General features: G+C 40.5%; 1 protein-coding gene across 2 annotated transcripts in view; it reads right to left on the bottom strand.

The window, feature by feature from the left end:
- Positions 1-20,567, bottom strand: part of CTNNBIP1 (catenin beta interacting protein 1) — a 29,762-nt gene extending 9,195 nt beyond the window's left edge. Inside the window, exons 1-3 of one of the 2 annotated variants that reach the window (XM_088671559.1) lie at positions 20,479-20,567; positions 15,493-15,614; positions 13,522-13,612 (exon numbers count right to left, since the gene is read on the bottom strand). In XM_088671559.1, the coding sequence (XP_088527685.1) occupies positions 13,522-13,612; positions 15,493-15,588 (187 nt within the window). In that variant the 5' untranslated portion in view covers positions 15,589-15,614; positions 20,479-20,567. Of the gene's footprint in view, positions 1-13,521; positions 13,613-15,492; positions 15,615-17,134; positions 17,243-20,478 lie in introns of those variants that run through there. The other variant, XM_088671558.1, reaches the window with a different exon arrangement.
- Between the last annotated feature and the right edge of the window lie 2,045 nt (positions 20,568-22,612).

Below are 22,612 nucleotides of genomic sequence, written 5' to 3'. Positions count from 1 at the left end.
CATAACAAAACAGTAAACATTAAAAAAAAAAACCTTCCCTGTACAGGAGTGCCTTCAGATGGCTTGGGGGTTGGATAACTCCATACCCTCCAACATTTTTCCAATGAAAATAGGGACATCCTACCATACCCTCCAACATTCATCCTGTGAAAATAGGGAAATCCTACGGAAAAGTGGGACATTCAAATTAAAAACTGGGACGGCTTTTCTAAATCAGAGATGTCCCTGGAAAATAGGGACACTTGGAGGGTCTGGCAATATGTAAATTCAATAAACTTGCTAAAGGGAAAAGTCATAATAGGGGGCGACTTCAACCTTAATGTAGTGTATGTGGAGTCTCTCTAAAAGACTTGAGCAAGGGCGCCACCTGGAGGAACTTTTTAAAAGATAAACACTTAGATTTTTTTCTTTTTACACCTGTTTGCCAAAAGTCGAGTTTTTACTTCCATATTCATAAAAGCATTGTTTCACTTATAAGAGGTTGACTAGTGTATTATTAATTTCTAGTCTATATCTTGCCTCTTTTATTCAATTAATCTGAGTTGTTTTGAACCTGAACTTTTATATTTAGTTAGTATATCAGTAATTTCCATTTCTAGTTTGGTTATTGTTGTAGAGGTTTAATATATGATCTTTCTTTGAGACATATACCTCTTGTCACTGCTTTCATAGCATTCCCAAAGCTGGTAGAATTGGTGCTGTTATTGTTGTATTCCTTAAAACAGAATTGTAGGGATTCTGCTATCCTTTATCTAGATAGTTGATTGGTCTCTAAAATAGGGTTAAATGGATTTGGATTTCATTGCTCAGTCCTGTGGTCACTTCTACTGGAGCATGGTCAGTGATCTTGATGTTACCAATATTCATCGATTGTGTGAAGGGAAATAACTGTGGAGTGAGCAGTTAAAAGCCTGTAATCCGGATTGAGAACCATGTTGGCTTGAATGAAATGTAAAACTGTATTCTTTTGTATTTTCTTTGCAACGTGTATCATATAAGTTCCATTTTGGAAGAGTTATAATAATTTGTATGCATCTTATTTTTCTCTCGCCTCCATCTTTTATGTGGAGGAGGAATAAGGATCTGGAAGAAACTACTGTCTGGACAAACATTACTGAAGCTTTAGTAAGCTAAGGAGCTTAGTGTGTTGAGATAAATTAAGTGGAAAGTCTTTAAAAAGAGCTTTAAGAAAAATAAAGTCAGTAAAGTAATCTTCTGCAAAACACCTATTAGTTAGTGAAAACATCTCAATCATGTGAAGGACTATTAAATTCTCATTTTTACAGGATGAGGTACAAATCTCAAACACACAAAATTACACTGAAAGATCAGTGTCCTAGTTCCAAATTAAACCAGAGAGCTTGGAGCAAAGTTATTTTCCTGGAAGTCACTGGGTGTAATTCAATGTAGCACAGTTATGTTTTGTCTGCACAAGCTTTTCAGTTTGCGTAATACAATGATTTCCCTCCCCCTCACTGCTTGGGGTTATCCCAACCCCCACACCCACACCCGCCAATTTGAAGTGGGAGGGAGTGCAGAGTGGGAGGAGAGGAATCCCCATTCACAAGGGGCTTATTAGGTGAATCCTGCTCATTAGTCAAACTGCAGTGGATAGATCCAACAAAGACACTAAAATAGATAGATAAAACTAACCAACTAACTAACTCCACTGAAGTTAAAAAGGCACGCTAGAAGGTCAAAAATTGAAGATTCAATGCAAGACCAGTTTCTGTTTGTGGTTTAACTATTGTGCCAGACCTTCTATATTCGTTTACTTCTTTGCCCTCCTTACACAAGTCCCAAGGATAATAATGCAAGCCATTCTGAACTTCTTAGAAGGCTAGGAAGTATAAAAATGCAACAAGAGAACCTTGCATCAATTCATTACCTTGAGGGCCATTATCGATCCTCTGCTGCTATTCTATCCTTTGTCAAAATTTATGGACTAGACAACACTAGTGTTGGAAAAACATCCATACTGTTTGCTATTTGGGTGTGTTTAAAAAGACAATTATTAATATGACGAATTCCAAAGAAGTAGCTGCAGAATCTGTCTTAAAAGCAGATATTTATTGAGAAACCAGCTTTCAAGAGTTGCAGGCTACTCCAATTGTATGGTGGACGATGTCCATCTCTCCATCTCTCTCTCTCTCTCTCTCTCTCTCTCTCTCTCTCTCTCTCTCTCACACACACACACACACACACACACACACACACACAAGATTTGGAAACAATGAGATCAGAAGTCCATGAAAGGCGGGGGCAATAGTAAGAGGGTCCCATTTTCCTGCAGAGTCCAAATATATACTAACAAAGTGGAGCAGTCCACTTTCAGCTATCTTTCTTGCTATGCTGACTTATCACAGACAGCTGCTTATTGGGAGTAAAGGTAAAGGGGCCCCTGACCATTAGGTCCAGTTGCGGACAACTCTGGGGTTGCGGCGCTCATCTCGCTTTATTGGCCAAGGGAGCCGGCGTACAGCTTCCCGGGTCATGTGGCCAGCATAACTAAACCGCTTCTGGCGAACCAGAGCAGCGCACAGAAACGCCGTTTACCTTCCCGCTGGAGCGGTACCTATTTATCTACTTGCACTTTGAGGTGCCAACTGCTAGGTTGGCAGGAGCTGGGACCGAGCAATGGGAGCTCACCCCGTCGCGGAGATTCAAACCGTCAACTTTCTGATCAGCAAGCCCTAGGCTCTGTGGTTTAACCCACAGCGCCACCCGATCCCTTTTATTAGGAGTAGATCAGTCTGATTTTATTGCTTTGGCTCCATCCACAAAGGAGCTCAAAGGTGACAGAGGACTCTCTGTTCTTGTTACAATAATGATGCTGCTGGGTTCATAAGAGCAGTCCTACTGAATCAGATCAAAGGCCCCAAGTAGCTCCTTCGTAGTAAGAGCCTGAGAGAGATGCTATGCAGGTTCTACTAGAATCACATTATTTTGGGGAAAGAGGGGAAATCAACCAAAAAGAGCAAGGCAGAAGATCCAAGCAGGAGGCTTCTTCTTCTAATGTGCGCTACTTTTAAACCCAGAGGTGCCTTTGGTGTGGAAATTCCATGGAAGCAAAGTTTCCTAGCAACAAGAAGATAACAGATGACATCACGGCCCACAAAGTAGATGATCAGAGTTATCTAACAGACAGCAGATGCTTCTTCCTCCCCCATCCCAATCCCAATCCCCACTCTTTTCCAAAACCCCATTAAAAAAAGAAAAGAAAATCTCTAGTGGATCTTATGTAAGTACAGGAGACTTATTTCAAGATAATCCTCCTAGCCTTCCAAAAGCCCCACTGCCAATTTCAGCAGTCCAAATCAATTTTTCCCCCTTTGCCATATTACAGATTACAGTGGCCAGAGCAGAAGAGTTTACAAAGCAACACCCTAAGAAATCTCCAGCTGCACAGAAGACAGGAGGATTTCCACAGTTGGATTATATATAGCCAGATTACACAAAGAAGCTAGAGGAAAATGCAGAAATGAATGGCATCTATTTAATTTCTTAAGTACCATCATTCACTGCAGAACCCAAATCATTTGGAATAAAATCTTAGGTGAAGATGAAATAATTAAAGGTTGTAGTCTGTCTTAGTCCTACTCAGGGTAGACCTATTTATATAACCCTTTGAGGCCCAGTAACTTCAACTGGTCTATCCTAGATCTTGAAAGCAAACCTTTTAGAAAAGATAGTAAAGGTACTGTAATCAAGTTTTTTAAGTAGTCAATACCCAGTTAAACCTAATTCACTGAGCTACAAGAGGTTCTTTTCAGGAGACAAACTGTAGAAATGAATAAGTATCTGTGCAAACTGTGGAAATGAAGAAGTGTGCATGCACACGAAAGCTCATACCAATGACAAAATTAGTTGGTCTCTAAGGTGCTACTGGAAGGAATTTTTTATTTTTTATTTTGAGCAAATGAGGTAAGTAGATTCAACCAAAACTGCTCCACTGGGCTGCATGTGGGCAGCTCTGCCATACAGAGAGAAATATGTAAGAGAGAAATTTTCTAGCTTAGTCTTCAACTCATGCCAGTTTTCTGTGAGAAGAGAAATTTTCTAGCATAGAAGTTGGTCCCATAATGGGAGTTATAAAAGGCAGCGTGAAGCAACGCAGTTCAGAAACAAGTTTATTGCCTCATCCCATTTTCTGAAAGCGGACCTGATTTGCAAACATTTTTTGGGCCAGAAGTGGCAATTTGAGATGAAGTTGCCTATTAATTGAAAACCTGTGCTTAGTAAGCAGCTTGTGTGGCTGATTTTGTTTGTTTGTTTCATGTGTGAGTCAGCAGACACAGAGCAGACTCAGGTGACTTACAATCAAATTTAAGCATCAAATGGCAATGCTGAAAATAACCAGTCTGTAGAAATAAATGCTGACTGGGTTGCTGGAGATTGAGAATTCAGTCCAACATTTCATATAGCAGTTGAGGAATCTACACCAGTTACTACACCAACAACTCACAGGAGGAGTGAACCTAAGATCACTCCCAAGCTGAAGTGAAGGTTTCAGTTGCAGCTTGTTCAGACAAAGCTGTTGGTGCAAAGCCTAAGATACAGGTGAAACTCAGAAAATTATTTTCCATTTAATTTTTACAAATACTTTCTTTTGGAAATTCCACAGTAATAAAACAAATAGTTACAATAATAAAAAAATAAACAAAAATAAACATCGCTATTAGATTTCATTAATTACATTCCATTTATAATTGACCCGCCTAATGACAAATAATTACAATTACAACAAATAAAGGCTTGACATATCTTGCTTTGCATGTCATGCATCTATGTCATATATTGGTTTCACCTTTTAAGTCAGGCATCCCCAAACTTCGGCCCTCCAGATGTTTTGGACTACAATTCCCATCATCCCTGACCACTGGTCCTGTTAGCTAGGGATCATGGGAGTTGTAGGCCAAAACATCTGGAGGGCTGCAGTTTGGGGATGCCTGTTTTAAGTTGTGTTACTGAAATAAATGCACTTTTTGACGATATTCTAATTTTCTGAGTTTCACCTGTAGCTGGCTACGCCACTGATGAGAGTATCAACTCACCCCTAGCCAAGCTTATAAATAGCCAACTGCCTGTGGAGACTAAGAAATTGCTTCCAGGTGATTAGGTGGAACAGTTGTTAGGGCACAAATGAATGCCAATGATACATGGAAGCAGGTGGGCTACTTTAAAAAAAAAAACCAGACCTATTTGCAAAGCTGTTCATGTGTGTGCAAGCACAGATATTTTAACTCTTTATCTTGCATTAAGCTGCCTTAAGTCTATACTGTACAGGAAAAAATATTTAAAGGCATTGTGTGGTCCAGCATAATTCTTAACATGAAAAATAGCTTGCACAAGGCAGTGGAAGAGCCTGTTGCCACAGGACAATTGCTGTGAATCTGAACTGGTGAACCATGAATATTATTTCCCAGGCAGCAGGACCTGAAGCTGTGTCTACAGTTACAGTTCTGAGCAGAATTTACTTCCTCTCTCCCTCCTGCCAGACCGAGCTTTGATTTTTATACCGTAGTGGCCTCAGGTTTCATTACAGTTCCTGTCTGTTTCTCCAGCAGGACAATGGCACCTTCTAGCTATGGGGCATCATCTGCTTTTCCCGTATTTTATTTCCAAAGGGAATACAGTTGTTGCTCCCCCCGCCCCGTGCCCCAGGTAGAGTTGCAAAAGCATACACCAACAAAATATTGAGTAGGAACCTGGGTCTGTTTTGGGAGCAAATTAATCTGTTTGAAAGTGAGGTATCTTGGATACTTGCCTTAAATTGACAGAGTTATTGGTTTTTACTTTTTCAAACTCTGGCAGACATCAGGTTTGACTCATTGTAACCTTGACACTCCCCATCCCAATTAAGCTGTTTTTGGTATCCTTCTGTGTCTGACATTCTATAAGTGTATGGAAGAGAAGCTGCTTTTCACTGCTCATGTGCAGTATATTATCACCATATTCGAGAGACTATATGCAGCTATACTGTACTGCTAAAAGCAGCGTTTGTTTTTTTAAAATCATTTAAAATAATGAATCCTGTTACTCAAAGGCAAAGGAAACTAGTGTGATAAATTCACCAGTTGATCAGCAAGAGTAGCAAACTCTTGCAAACAAAGATCAGAAAGTAAGGGCACAGGTCCATAGCTCAGACAGGTAACCTTTATACAGTAATGAATATGTTTTAGAAAGGAAAACACATCAAAGTAGAACATTTGCCAAATGCCTGAGAATCAGAGGTGAATCTATATGAACATTATTGCTGACACTTCCAGTAACATGAAGAGGAACTAGAAAAAAATTCTGTGCACATGTTTGTTGGCCAATTGCTATTCAAGCTGCCTGCTTACAAAGGTCTTTGGTATCTCATATTGTCTTCAATTTTTTCAAACCCAGGAACCACCTTTAGCTCAAACATGCATCTGGGGACCAGTTTCTTATATTTTCCTTACTCTGTGGTGCATGATGGTAGTGCTACCAGTATGTTCACATGATATGCAAACATCCTTCTACTAGTCAGTTAAGAACCCAGTTCAAGTGGCGCACAAAAAAAACAAAAAATAGCAGACCTTAAACCTGTTTAATTCTGTAGCTGTATGCCCAAACGATGCTCTCCAAACCACCTCCAAGAGGCATGCCCTCCCAGGGTGACTGGGGCAACCCAGTCCGATGGGATACAAATAAAAAATATTATTATTATTATTCCAATAATTAGCTGCTTGGCACATAAAACTGAAAATGGCAGGAAAAGGGGAATTCTATCTCAGTGCAGCAGTCTTTTCTTTTTATTATTATTATAGATTTATTCGTTTAAAAATTACGTGCATCCTCTCTTTTTTTTCAAGTTGTGTTTTCTACAGATCAGTTTCATTTGTTGTGAGACATTAGTGTTGCATGCAGTATTAGGTTGGGAAGAAAAGAGGGGGGAGGGGTATGGTAAGTGGGGTGGGGTGGTAATGCTTCTATTCTTCCATATGTGGGGTTTTGTGTCAGCGTCACTTGGATGAGTTCTCTAACTATTCGCTTGTTATATTTCCTTGGAGGTGAGAGAGGTTGGGGGTGGCCTAGGGTGTGGTTTGTTGTCTTTGGTTGGCTGTAGTGAGAATTGTTTATGTGTGTGAGGGGGTGAATTTTTGGATCAGGTTAGACATATTGATTTGTATGCTGTTGGTGGATTCTTGTTGTTGTATTCTTAGGCTATGTATTTGATAAAGGGGAACCATACTGGGGTGACACAGCTTCCACTCTGGAAATATTTTCATATTTTCTTGCCATTTACCTCTTTTTAGAAAGAAATTGAATAGCCTTGAAGGTTTGGAAACTGGTTAATAGTGTTGAACAGCAGAGAAAGCTGCAGGTGCTCACTAGGTGCTGCATTCACTAGTGGATATGTCTGTTGTTCAGCATGAACAGACTTTGTGAACAGACAAAACCAAGTAGGAAGCCAGTTGTGAAGATTCCCATTAGATGATTCATCTTAGCAAGTCCCAGTTTACACAGGTCTCTTCAAGCTGCTCAATTCCATGGCAGATTAGACTCCAAAATTATGCCCAAAAGCTATGCTGAGTGACTCACACCAACTGTGTCTGGGCTAGAAAAAGGCAGATGTGACAAATAATGGAATCACAATAATAGGTGGGAGGGGAGCAATTTTATAATGTGGTCTGGCTTCCTGTAAAGATATCTGACGTTAGGAATTAGGGTGTTTTCTATAGCATGATTTATGTGGTTGAAACTCCCTTATTAAATTCTTCTCTACCTCTTTAGAACCTAGGCTACAAATCTGCCTTTTGAAAATGGCCCTTTATTTATTTATTTATTTATTTATTTATTTATTTTCCTCCAAGGAGATCAGGACTCTCCCATCTCAGAGCCACCCTGCGATTAGAAGAGAGCAAATGGCCCCTAGTCACTAAGTAGGTTTCATGGAAGAACAAAAATTAAACCAAGCATTTCCCTGGTCCAACACTTTACTGATGCCCTCCAAATGTTGTTCCCATCATCCCTGATCTCTGGCTGCACTGGCTAGGGCTGATGGGAGTTGGAGTCCTACAACATTTGGAGGGCCACAGAATGAGGAAGGATGTACTACCCTATACCAGCTCTCTAACCAAAGGTGTTGCAATTCTGTAGGCAGCTGCTGGGAACATTTTCAGTAACAGCTTCAAATCACAGGTAGGTAGCCGTGTTGGTCTGAGTCGAAGCAAAATAAAAAAATTCCTTCAGTAGCACCTTAAAGACCAACTAAGTTTTTATTTTGGTATGAGCTTTCGTGTGCATCAGTGCATCTTTGTTTCTCTGGCATGTATCTATAACATTTTGGGAATGAGTGGTGAAAACACAAAACATTTGTTTGTTTGTTTATTTCGTTTTATAGAAGTATTTATATCCTGCCCTCTTATAACATATCAGGGCAGTGTTCAGCAACATAAATACACACACACACCCCATTAAAGAGAGTGCAGAACAATCATTAACATGTCTGGTTACTCAAGAAAATGTCAAACAACTGCATAGGCCTGACAGCATGTTGCTAAAGGCAAAGCATTCCTCCATAGCCTTCAAAGTATCCTTTTCCTTTGTTCATGTGCAAAAAAAGATCCTAAGCGTGTGCTAGCAGGAAGGAACATACAGAACAATGCAAGGCATCCCAGCAAAACCAAGTACAGTGGTACCTCGGTTTATGAACACAATTAGTTCCGGAAGTCTGTTCATAAACTGAAGCGTTCATAAACTGAAGCGAACTTTCCCATTGAAAGTAATGGAAAGTGAATTAATCCGTTCCAGATGGGTCCGCGGCGTTCGTAAACCGAAAATTCGTAAACCGAGGTGTTCATAAACCGAGGTCCCACTGTATTACAATCCTGAATCCAAATCTGATCTCATCCCCGTCTACTTTTAAACCTCAGGCAACTTTCTTCCCCTGAAACAGTACTCTACAACCTTGGGTCCACCATTGCTGTAGGATTACATCTCCCATCATGTCTGATCACTGGATTAGCTGGCTGGGGATGATGGGGAGTCACAGTCCAACACCAACTGAGGACTTAGGGTTGAAGAATATTGCACGAAATTAATAGTGTAGGCTGAGTGGCTCCCCTAGTCCATTAACCTATCTGCACAGAGTTTATTTGCATCTCAGCTCTGTGCTCCCCAAGGGACCTGGCTCTCTCCAAGAACCAACAAGGCACGGTTGCTGCAGCAAACAGTAGCAGCAGAGTCACCAAGGTTGATACTCCCACTTTAACGGTCACACAGATTCTGTTTTCCAGTCTCATTATACAAATAACCAACAGCACAACCTAATTGCAACCTCTTCATTTTAAAAAGCAAAAAAACCCAGATGCATCCAACTGTATTTACACAGAGCGTTTCAAGAGTGTAACGCCTTTCAGTTTATCTGACAAGTAGCAGCTTAGCACAAACCCTCAAATGCTGCTGCTTTTGCTCCTTCTTTAATAGGCGGGAAACTAATGCAGAATAGATCAAAACAGATGACTGGGGAAAGAAGGTGGCCAACATTCCCCCAGGCATGTACTTACATAGATTAAGGCCTCCATTCTTCAGATCTTTCATACCTCTGAGCCCCTGCCGAAGAACAAACCTTGGAGTTCAGTTTCAAAATATCCCTTGGTATCAAAGACTCCAAGAGGAACAGCTTGCGTTTTGAGAAGTACTGTGCTAATTACCTTCCAGTGAATTGTTAACATCACTTTCACTGCGGCACTTCCAGATTGCAAGGTAGGGAATTCTAGAGCTTTCCAGCTTTCACCCATGTTTCTACGACAGCCATGTAGCTTATTCCCACTCTGAACTCCTCCACAGAACTTAAAGCTTCTCCAAATCCTTTCTGCCAACATACTTGGCAAATGTCTAAATCACACTGAAATGGGAGCACACCCCATCTGTTAAAGCATGAAGACTGAACAGCATAACTGATGTTAAATCATCTAACGTGGCTATTCTGCACATAAGAGACCAATGTATTTGGGGTAAGTGACAAAGTAACCCTACCTGAAGACAAGATTTGCCACTCAGCAACCAGTTACCATTTTCTAGTGTTGAGGTAGCCAAAGTGGTGCCCTCCAGGTGGTGCTGGATTACAACTCTCATCAGCTCAGCATGGCTAATGGTCAGAGATTATGGAGGTTGTAGTCTAACAATACCGGGGCGGGGAGCACTAGGTTGGCTACTCCAGCCTAGGGACTAGAAATTGAACCAGTCTTCCGCATACACCTCCCTGCTTTCTAGCTATGTCAACAAAGGCATAGCTGAGCAACTGCCACAGTGTTTTGCCATTGCAGAGGCAGGGAGTTGGTCCAGATGAGAACAGAATATGCAAAAGGCAGAATTTCTATTAAATGGAAAAAAGCAAAACTTTCATGTACGATCAAGCTATGAAAGTTTGACTTTGCAAATTTAGGAATGTGGCTGGATTCAGGAGAATGTGGAACTCCATGGTCAGGATCTGAAGAACCATTAAATTAATACCAAGCCCCAAAGGGGATTTAGATGGATCTTTGATGCACATCAAAGGCTTTGCAAATCAGATTTTAAAATTTCCTTTGACACCTAGATGCAAGATATAGGGGTAGGGGGGTAGGAGGTAAATAGACACTATTTTCTAGGGGAAATGGGAATATTTTAAATTCAAGCATTTCAAAGGTTCTGAAATTGGTTTTTTATAGGAAGCTACTGCCATCTAGTGGAGAAGATCTCCATTCAGACAACCGATTTCAGTTTGGCTAATTAAGACACTGGAATATAGGGTACTTGATGTTATTTAATTACCTCCATGGCTACCTCTTCTTCTGTCTACAGAATAAGAATGAGAAAAGCAGTGACGCCCTAGAGCAGAAGTTCTAGTTCCTGTGAAGCTCTGCAGGTTTAAGATGCTCTTGGTTTAGAGCAGTGGGAGGGCTTCTGCAACCCTCCAGATGCATTACCATCCCTGACCATGGACCATGCTGGCTGGGGTTGATAGGAGCTGGAGTTCAACATTTAGAGGGCTGCACAGGTTCTTCGCCCCTGATTTAAAGTCAAGATTTTGTGAGGTTATGCTTTTCCCCAGAAAGCATAAGGCTTCCATCGGTCAGCTGGAGTTTGCTTAGGTGGAAGTAGGGCACATACTTGTCTGTACTACACAAAATAGGGGGGAAAGCCCCTATTTGTCCAAGGAACACATTCTGAGGTCAGGAAGGGTTGGCTTTAGGCTAACATTTGTAAAAACAAAACTCCTCTAAATTAAATAGAAGGGCACTTTCATGTGCCTTTTACTAGGCCTTATATTACCAGGTATTCTATTTCCTCTGCACCACATTTTGCATAGAATATTTGGGCTTGTGCACCAAAACCAGTATAAGTGATAAAGCAGCGAGAGTACCCCAAAAATGCATCCCCACCAATGTCAACTTAAACAAATGAGTAAGCTGATGTTTCACAGCAGATTCAATACTGCTTCTGCATCTAGTGGGGGGGGGGGGACAAAAAAAATATACAACCTTTTTCTAGCATCACATTTTATGTTTAGGGAAACAGAGGAGAGGGAATACACTCTTATAGTGAGCTACACACACACACACACACACACACACACACACACACACAAGTGCTTGAACAACTGAGGCATTTCAGTTACTGTAATCTGTTAAAGCTATGGAAAATATTTGCAAGTGAAAATATTTCCAACTCTGGGACACTAAGCAAAAAAAGGGGATATCTTAATATAGAGACTGAACATCATAGCACTCTATGGCCCCAACTTGGAAGGAAATACTTCAAGTTCTACCTATGAGTTTAACCTTTTTTATATAAAAACCTCTAACTATACTGTTTTTCCATGACAGATGTCATCTTCCCCAAAACTCCATTCTCGTCATTCTTGTGGGCCACTTTGGCACTCAGTATCAGGTTTAAAATCGCAACTGTGTTGTTGACAAAGGCAGAAACTGACACATTTAAATAATCTTAAACCTCTGGCTTTTCACTTATTTTTGTGACTACCTGTATCCTGCTAGGATCCAGAGCCTACCTAAATGCAGTTTAATTGTGCCCTGCCCACAAAGATCTACACTACATAAGCCAGTTCTCAATATTCTATCACACTTTAGAATAAAAAAATTAAAATAATTATTCAACATGTCTATATTTCAATTTAAAATTTACACAGCAGTTTGCAATCACTAATAAACATACAAAATAGAGAACTGTGGTTTAATGTTAGTTCACAAACAGGGATCTTAGTTCATGTACAAACTGTTAAATTTAGTAAACTTTAAAGTTAGTAAACTGACATCAATTCTGTTTTGGACTTAATAGGGAACGTTAACCTAAGTAAGACTGGCATGCCAAGGAAGGGACGTAGCAAGCGTGTCCCAACATCCATTTTCAGCTGCTAAACTATGGCTTGAAAAGCTGGGCAATGTATGACCAAACTAGGTTATATTTCTTGTACTTGCCAACTGAGTGGATGTTTCAGCTTGTTCTGTATAACCTTTGGGGGATCATAGATATCATACCAGCTGTGCATCCATTAACATTTCCACAAGCTACAAGACTCACATTGGCATCAAAATTAATGCATTTCTACATTGCTCTCTTAATTTTGGTTTAATGCCTTAATGGGGAATTCCTTGAGCCCCAACCTCAATAACTTTTGAGGAATAATGCTCCAAGAACAAAATGATTTGTAACCTCCCTCCTTCTAACAGAAGGCATCAGAGTACTCCAAAGGTTACTTCCAATTTTGGAAACCGAAACAATTAATGTCACAATGTCAGCAGGGGGCTGCTAACACCAAAGGGGAGATGTGGAGTCAGAATTAAGAATTCCTTCTGCGACTACAGATGCAGCTTAGCTCACAGCCAAGAAAATGATCAAAACCCAAGTTCCATCATACAGGAGCCTGGACCTTGCTACTGTCCTTCAGTGAACTCCCCTGCTGGTGGATGGAGCATTTGAAGCCCTTGTGGCTTATGCTGCTTTTTGTTCCTCAAGCATCTCTAGGGTATTTAAAAAGAACTTCATCCATCATTAAAGCTGAATTTTCATCTTCTGCATCTTACATAGATCTTTGCTCCTTCCCCTTCCCACAAAAACAACAGCAGACAAATGTAATACAATCAAATAGAATCATATTTGACAAATTTATGGAGGCACAAGACTTAGCTTTATTTCTTGGCAAAAAATTGTGCTACATTTCTTGCTGATTTTGGATTTATTTTAGCACAGGGAGCACAAAGTTTTTTCCTTCCTGAGCCTTGATCTTCCAACTTGGTAGCATCTATGCTTTTCAACTCCCTGTCTATGAGCATTAGACAGGCATCCTCACTGTATTATTTTAGATGCTAGCTACAAAATGTTTTATTTCAACAAGTCTATCCAGATATTTACTTTTTTCCTAAGTAAAATAATGTAAATAAACCTATTCTGTAGCTTTAAAATAAATTAAAAGCCATTTCCACAAAGAACACTTATACCAATAAATATTTGGAAAGCTTACATGTCTCCCTTTCCTTTGCTACTCACCCTGATCAATTGAATGCTGAGGAAGTTGGCTAAGTTGGCTATTCACTACCCCTGCGTACGTCCTCAAGAACTCCTCTTCACTGGTGGTTAACTGTACAAGGACAAAGAAAAGCAAATACACAAATAGAGCAGTAGAAACTCAGCAGTAGGGTCTGCGCCTATTCCCATTTGCTATTCAGAGTACAATTCATCACAGTTCAGTTCAGTTTTCTTTACTGTCACTTGCACCTTCTTCCAGTCACACAAGAAGGGGCCATAAAACCAACTTCCCCTTTTTGTGAAACAGAGTGTTGACACCACACTAAATGATTCCCATGAAATAAAACATAATTTGGAGACAGCTACTGTTTTATTCATCTACGCATGGCAATATAAAATGAAATTATTTTCCCCAACAATTTTAAAAAAGGAGACAGAGAGAGAAAAGAAGAAAATCCAGGTGCTACAAAATATTATTTATTATAAACCCAGTAAGTTCCCGGGGGGACGGGACGTTTAAGGGAACATTTTAAGCAACATTTCTAACATACAATGGATACTGAGATAACTCCTGTGTCCCTGGTGCGTTAATAAGCATTCCCTTGATAAATGATTTTTTTCTGAAATACATTGGTGCACAGGAAGTAAGATTTTGTTGCACTTGAATTTTCTTCCCCATGTTCCTTCCCACCCCCACCGATAGTATTGCTCCCCTGATTCTGTGGTTGGCTTCCAATGACCAAGAGAGCCTGTTATGTGTCAAAATAAGCCAATGAGTAGTCCCCAATGAGTCCCCAAGTAGACACTATACAAGCGTCATCTAGTAATATCATACATTCATTTTACAGTTTTAATTTTCAAAAAGCAGTAGGTAGAAAAATTACAGAAACCTAGATGTAGTATCTGCAAAATAATGACTAGCATTTAGGCTATTAGTCATCATAGCTATTATCTTGGGATCACAAGTGAGAGAATGAAAGTGCCCTCATTTTGTCTTTGTGGACTGCTTTTAGGCACCTGGTTGGCCACCATAGCTGCCAGGTTATCCCTTTTTTTAAGGGATTTTCCCTTATGCTGAATAGGCTTCCTCGCGAGAAAAGGGAAAACTTGGCAGCTATGTTGGCCACTGTGAGAACAGGATGCTGGACTAGATGGCCCTTCAGTCTGATCCAGTTGCAAGGCTTATCTTTTGTTCTTATGGGATAAAGGTTTGGGGGCAAAAATTTAGTATTATTGTATCCTTTTTAAGATGTAAAGTCAAGCAGTAGTACAGTAATATTATCCTGTACCACATTCAAAGTTGTTTAATTAGAATCATGATCTTAAACATTCCTGGTGGCACCTTCATCTGCTCAAGAGAAACTGGAACCTTTAAGGAAAGCTATAGGTAAAAAAGATAAAGGACCCCTGGATGGTTATGTCCAGTCAAAGGCAACTAAAGGTGCGGCACTCATCTCGCTTTCAGGCTTTCAGCCGGCGTTTGTCCACAGACAGCTTTACAGGTCATGTGGCTAGCATGACTAAATCGCTTCTGGTGCAACAGAACACCGTGACAGAAACCAGAGAGCATGGAAATGCCGTTAAGCTTCCCACCACAGCAGTACCTTTTTATCTACTTGCACTGGTGTGCTTTCAAACTGCTAGGTTGGCAGGAGCTGGGAGTTCACCCCGTCGCGGCGATTTGAACCGCCAATCTTCTGATCAGCAAGTCAAAGGGGCTCAGTGGTTTAGACCACAGCGCCGCCTGCATCCCTAAGGAAAGCTATAGAATAATATAGTCACAAAAGTCCATGATTGTAACTAGCTACCCCTCTAAGTTGCCCAGTACAAGAAAGAATCAATTTGAGGTGAGCAAGCAAGAAAAGTTTTGCAAACTGGAAAATGGCTAGCTCTCTTTAAACCCCTAGAGTGCCACTATTCTAGAAGGCTAGTACAAATTACGCTAAACTAGTAGCTTCTGTGAGGGTCTACAAGGCTGCCTGCAATACTTACATTTGATCCCATCTTCCTAAGCATTAGCAGGACTCTGACTTTCTGCTGAATATACATCTCCTCCGGACTCTTCCCGGGGACACCCTCACGGTTCATTCCCCTCTTCCCAGTTCCTGAGACTTCTAAATATTAACCACCAACAAAAAAGATACAAGAATGGTTTACTATGTTAAGAATAATAGGCAAGGAATAGGCTAAGTATTAACAGTTAAAACCAGCAATACCCTTTTCATAGGAGCTGCCTAGTTAGCAGCAGTTCTTTCCTAAACCAGGGATGTGGAGCCTGTGGCCCTCCAGATACTGTGAGGCTCCAGTTTCCATCAGCCCTTGCCCACATAGCCAGTGGTCAGCGAGAATGGAAACTGTAGTCCAACAACACCTGCGGTACACCATTTAATTCAGCTACAAAATGTCATCATGCTGGATCTCCTGGAAGTGCTCAGCTGGGGCCACAATATAGTAAAGGCTGACAAGTTCACTTTCCGCAAGAAAATAAATGGTTTACAGCTGCATTGAACAAGATGCTGTTAGGAGAACATGTTATAATGCTACAGTCCTGTGGGCACACTAATAGCATTTGACACAGAAGCAAGTGACCAGGTATTGAAGTCACTGTTTTTAGTTTTTATTTATATGTTTCAACTTTATACATTTCACTAATTTTACAATCATTTTAACATTTCAAAGTTTGACTTCCTTCCCCCTCTTTCTGCGGTTCTTTAAAAAAAATTAAAATATATTCTGCATATCCAAATTCATTTAATTTGATCATTTAATTATCTACTTTAAATATATACCCTTATGAAACTGCAGGTTATTACAATAATCCTGCCAATGTTTTTATCTGTTTGCAATTTATCTGTAAATATTCAATAAACCATTTTCATTCTTTTATAAAAAGTTTGTTATCTTAATTTCTTATTCTTCCGGTAAGTCTCTCTTCCTTGGGAAGCACGAGGCAAACAGGCTCATTTGACAACAATGAGAAATCAAGCCATTAGTACCATCGGCTCAGTCCTGTGAAACACTCTGCCAATAGAGATTAAGTGAGCACCTTCTGTGCAAACTTTTAAACACCTGCTGAAAATTTTTCCAGGCCTATGCAGGCAATTAAGAGTACATCCCCCACAATGGTTCACTGAGGTTTTTTATTTCTTTTTTACTTTTAACTTACTTTTAACTTTTTATTACAGTGGACCCTCCGGATACAAACTTAATTCGTCCTGAGGGTCCGTACTTACTCTGAAAAGTCCGTGCACGGAGAAACCCACAAGTATACACTTCTGGGTTTGCCGTGTTTGTAACTCGAAATTACGTTACCCGAAGGTAACGTAACCCGAGGTACCACTGTATTTGGTTTTATGTTTTTTAATTGTTGTAAGCTGCTGGGATATATCTTTATGAGACAGCAGCATATATATTCACAAATAAACTTTTACAATTACAGTCCTAAATTAGCAGCAACATTCAGCCTGCTTGCTAGCTTAATCACCAATATGAATGTCTAACTTAGCTATATTAAGATACCACACACAGATGACAGTTTATCCATGCAGCCTTTCAATTCTTCCAAAATGCACAGAATGGATCATAGTTTATAAGAAGAAAAAGAAGTTAAGAATAGACCAAGAGCTAACATTACCTGCTTGCCTAGTAATCTCAGGGTATGAGAACGTTTAATCAAGAACAGCCAAGGAAGGAGAAATCAAAGATGCAATCTGCGCTTAGGGAAAAGCATGCAGGGCTCCACCTACAAGAAACCATACAAGGAGAATGAAATGTGGTATCCATATTTGATTGGGTGCATTGTAATTTCTATATCATTTGTTTAAACAAAATAAAAAAGTGATACTATGTTCTGGCAATCTGTGCACAGTTTAACCAAAAGCTCACTGGTTTCCTGTTTGGCAACTGCAGTGTATGTTGCTGTTCTTAGGCAATTCATCTTTATCTGAAATAAGTCATAATCTTTCAAGAGGACCCAGCTTTCCTTTATAAGGGAAATAAATACCCATCAAAACACGATCCGGGTATTAGGGAGCAGGCTCTAACAAATTCATCTGCTGTGACTCTAGACCTATCAAGAGATAAGCATGGGAAGTTCATCAAAGGCATCGAAATTAGCCAGATATTGAAGGAAGCATTCCTCCTCAGAGATGGAGCAAGTTATAGCAAGATGGCACCAGCCCCTTCTTGACACCATTATAATCTTAACTCCTTTGAGGCCAACACACCGTTTCTTATGTGACCTCAGGAACCAGTCTGTTGACTATATGACAGAAGATCTCACTTTGCCCAACAATGGCCCATGAATTTGGGTGGTTGCTCCACAAATGGGCAACTCTAAATTGGAGACCTCCCAAAACTTTTTAAGGGTCCTGCAATGCCTGTTAATTTAGCTTGTCAGCAAACCTATGGTGGGAAGGGCCAGGTGAAGGAATGTTAGTATAATGTGTTCTAAAGCCACGATATATCCCAACAGACTATAGGCAGAGGTATGGAACAAGTCAGACACTCTGGAAATTAAAAGGAAGACGCTTCTTTCCACCAACAGGTGAAACACATAAATAGCTTTGTAAAAAGGAAAAAATGAGCATTTTGTGCTTAATTTTCCAGCAGGTGGCACCACATACCAGGATCAAGAAACACCAGCCCCATCCCTCAGACAAATTTTGCACAATTCAGCAGGTTACCTTAAGCCAAGGGTGAAGTATCTGTGGCCCTCCAGGTGTTGCTGGACTAAAACCCACGTAATCCGTGACCTTTGGCTATGCTGCCTAGAGCTGCATACAGTAACATCTGCAGGTTGCAGTTTCCCACCCCTGCATTAAGGTGAATGCAACAGTACCCTTCCTTTCACTTCATACCCAAGGTGGGAGGAATTAAAATAAGAGTAGACTACAAGTGGGAAAAGGGAAAGGAAACAGAAAAAAATTATATAGTTATGATTATTCAGTTCAGGCTGTGGCTGAATGGCATTTATCTCTGAACTGCCAATGCGGCAATCCAATGATGATAGTATAAACCTCGTGCCTCAAAAGATACAGTGGTACTTCTACTTATGAATTTAATGCGTTCCAAACGCACATTTGTAAGTAGAAAAAATTTGTAAGTCGAATCCCGTAGGAATGCATTGGGATAAAAAAATCGTAAGTAGAAAAAATCCTATCTAAAAATTCGTAAGTAGAAAAAATCCTATCTAAACCGCATCCAAGATGGCGGACGGAGTTCCATTCGTAAGTAGAAACATTCGTAAGTAGAGGTACCACTGTACTAGAAAAATGAATGAATCAGAGGGAAACTTGACAACATAATTACAAGTCCCTGAATGTTAGAGTCACTACAATTTAGATCAGGGGTAGTCAACCTTTTTATACCTACTGCCCACTAATGCATCTATCTTGATGGTAAAATTTCCTTACCGCCCACCAATGCTTGATGGAAGGAGGATTCAGTTTCTGCCGTAGAACCCCCTACCACCCACCCAGAACCCTGAAATGCCCACTAGCGGGCGGTAGGGACCAGGTTGACAACCCCTGGTTTAGATAAAAGGCAAACCTTTACTGCTATAGGGGCGTTGAAGCAAGGCATGATTGCTACCAACCAGCAAGACAGCCAAAAATAGGCAAAAAGATCACATGCAGGGAAGCTAATCATGCTAATCCTCCTCCTCTGGGCTCGGCAGCTAAATAGTCAGGTTCCAATTGAAAACATAAGCCAAACCATGGCTTAGCTCAGTATACAACAGGAGCAAAACAACTGGGGAAGAGCTAAGTGGCCACAATCTCCTCTCTGGGAGCCTGCATAGTTTGGCTTAGTGGGATGTGAGAACCAGGCCACTATCAAGAGATGGTGTTCTGTTCTGTTCACAGTATACATTTTACTTCACTTTCTGATGATGCTCTAAAAGACACTCTTTGTCGAGTTCTCAGAGGGAAGGAATTCTGCAATCAAGGGGCACTCACTCTTCTATAAGCTCCTACAGTCCTAACTGGTGCATGAACTTAAAAAGGTGTTACTCATCTATTTTAGATACCACCGTGGGACACAGGGGTGATTATGGTTATTTGGGATATGTAGAGCTAAGTGGTTTTAAGTAGCCCACTGAAATTGTCCACAAAAACATGAAACCTGTACAAATGCTACCATGTTGGCTTTAAGACAAGCTACATGGGTGAAGGCAAGCTGCCCATGGCATCTTCCAATATACAGTCATACCTCGGTTTAAGTAGGCTTCGGTTTGAGTACTTGAGTACTCCGCGGACCTGAACGGATTACTGTAATCCACTTTCCATTACTTTCAATGGGAAAGTTTGCTTCCGGTTAAGTAAGCTTCAGGTTAAGTACGGACTTTCAGAACCAATTACACTCATACTTCGGGTTAAGTACGCTTCAGGTTGAGTACTCCGCGGACCCGTCTGGAACGGATTAATCCACTTTCCATTACTTTCAATGGGAAAGTTCACTTCAGTTTATGAACGCTTCAGTTTAAGTACTCCATGGACCGTCTGGAACAGATTAATCCACTTTCCATTACTTTCAATGGGAAAGTTCACTTCAGGTTAAGTACAGACTTCTGGAACCAATTGTGTACTTAAACCGAGGTACCACTGTACAATAAACTGGAATCAAGTTATGCTTGCTGTATAATTTGAAGGCTCAAGGGCAGCCCCTGGCAGTTTCCCCTGCAAGGTTTACTGCCTAAACTCTTTCCTCAGTCCTCACCCACCCACCCCCTGGCATGAAATAATAATACCATGAACTAATGAATGGAACCACCACATATATTGATCATTCAGGACGTAGAGCCCCATTTCTATGAACAAATTATTCTCAGCCTAAGTATCTCAAGAATGTTGGTAGCAGGTCTTGAGGGTATGGACAGGTGCGACATTTCACAAGAAGCTGTCAGATTCTATACTACTTTCATCATGCACACTGGAGCTCAAAACAAAATATTGGATTCAGGATGCTTGTTCGGTTTACCTGGCTCTATTAAGATGGAGAAAAGCTCACTGGACTATTCGCCTCGCCTTGGTTATCACAGCTTGGAAACACTGCAAAATGCCACCCTGTGGAAACAAAACAGTGATTTTAATATACAACTTAACACATATTAGGTATGCTAAATATTTTGACTCATTCAAGTGTTGTCTGACAAAAAGCATAAGTTGTCTTCCTTGTAATTTATTAGTACCCCAGTTTCAATAAGCTTTGTTGTTCAGAAGCAAAATCAAACTTCTCAGCTGCTGAAAAGAAGCTTCTGTCACTAGAAATCAAGAGTTTAATCAAAAGAAGGTCAATTAATTTCTGTGCCACAAGACAGACATGCAGGTGGAATGATCTCCCTCCTCTGCCTTTTCTACTCCCTCTTCCCTTGTGTTTCTTCTTCTTTTTAGCTTGTAAGCCTTATAGAAGGGTCTGTCACTGACTGTTGATATGAGCTGCGTTGTGAAACAATAATTGTCTGAAAAGCAACATAAAAAACTAATAAAGTTTATTAAGACCATAACCATGCAGGTGACCAGGGATTGTGGGGACAGTTGATGTGATAGATTTAAAACATAGTAGTAAGAACAGTAGAGGAGGTGGTAAATTTGTCTCTGTATTGCTCAATTTCATACTACTTGGGGTGGGGTAGGGGTGCTCACATGATGGAATGTTACAAACAAACAAACAAACATCCCCACAGAGAAAAGTGATACAGTATCTCAGAAAGAAGGCTAAGACAGAACTGCTTTTTCCAAGCAAGCTTGCTTTGTAGATGTAGGGATTTAGTTTCTTTTTCTTTTTTGTAGGAATGACTATTCTATCAAATGAGCTGTCATCTGTAGCCTGAAGCAGTATAACCCAGATACAAGTTTAGCAAGTCACCTAACATGGGTAAAAAGTACAACAAATTTAATTCAGTCATCAACTATAGAACTACGTGGTACAATTTGATTTCAAAATACATGGCTGGGGTTGATGTCAGTTGGTTTAAAACTTTTTCCTCAATGACTTGCCTGCCCAGAAATCCCTGTGTCCTGCCACAGAACCCTTGTGTATTCTATAGTAGCCTAGGGCACCCTTGTTTTTAAGCACTAGCCTCATAACCATAGACGACCAGGAACTGCATGCAGGCAAGTGCATTCAATTCTATGCAGACAGGTGAACAGGATAGCAGAGGAACCAGCACAGAAACCAAACAGGCTGCTGGAGGAAAGCCCCCAGAAATGCAGCTCGTAGTCCCTCCTCTGCCAGCCCCCAACAGACTAGTGATTCTTTTTCTTTTTTTCTCTTTTTTCATGCTATTAACTTGTGGGGGATTATTTACAAGACTATTACAAGGGGGCAGTTTACATAAGTCTCCGGAGAAGCCTATTAGTTCATGTAGGGCAACAATGAGACCAAAGTTTACACTGTAAACCACACCCTACCCTTCCCTATAGCTGTGCATTTCAGAAAATATCAGTAGCAGGAGAGCAAGCTGTCATTCAAGGAAGCTTGTCTGCAACTGGTGATTACTGAGGAACCTAATAAATGTCTGAGGACCCTCAAGCTTCCTTGAACACTGGTTGAAAAAATTGTTGATTTAAGGAACACACACACACACACACACACACACACACACATCAATCAGAGGTCAGAGTCTGGTAATCCCAAGTGTCAGCTTATTTCTACTATCCCACAAAGCATCTGGAAGAGATGCCAAACTAATCCCCAGAATGTCACCATTCTGTAGGGGACACTACAGCTGAGATTCCTGCAAACCCTCCTCACTGCAACACACTAGGAAGGGCTAGAAGCACATTAAAAAGAAAAGTCAGAAGTATCATCTTGTCTCTGAAAGAGAAAATTCCCCGAGGAGAGAAAGAGCTATTTTAAAATCTTTTAACAATTTTTTCACTAATTACTTCCTGCTATCTTTGCTTTCTAAATCTGTAACACAGCCCTAGGAAATCTCTGACAAAAGGGTCATTTACAGAAACCAAGTGATCTTTTGATGTCTACAAAAATGAAACACCCGCTTCACACCCTCAGCAAACGAGCTTCAGAATTATTGAGAAAAGAAACAGGCTGGAACAGGGGTAGGCAACCTAAGGCCCAATAGCCTTCTCAATCCAGCCCGCGGACGTTC

The sequence above is a fragment of the Zootoca vivipara genome, chromosome 6, assembly GCF_965207765.1.
Source record: "Zootoca vivipara chromosome 6, rZooViv2.hap1.1, whole genome shotgun sequence".
Lineage (NCBI taxonomy): Eukaryota > Metazoa > Chordata > Lepidosauria > Squamata > Lacertidae > Zootoca > Zootoca vivipara.
Note: the sequence above shows the minus strand (reverse complement) of the source record. Positions and strands in the feature narration are given on the sequence as shown.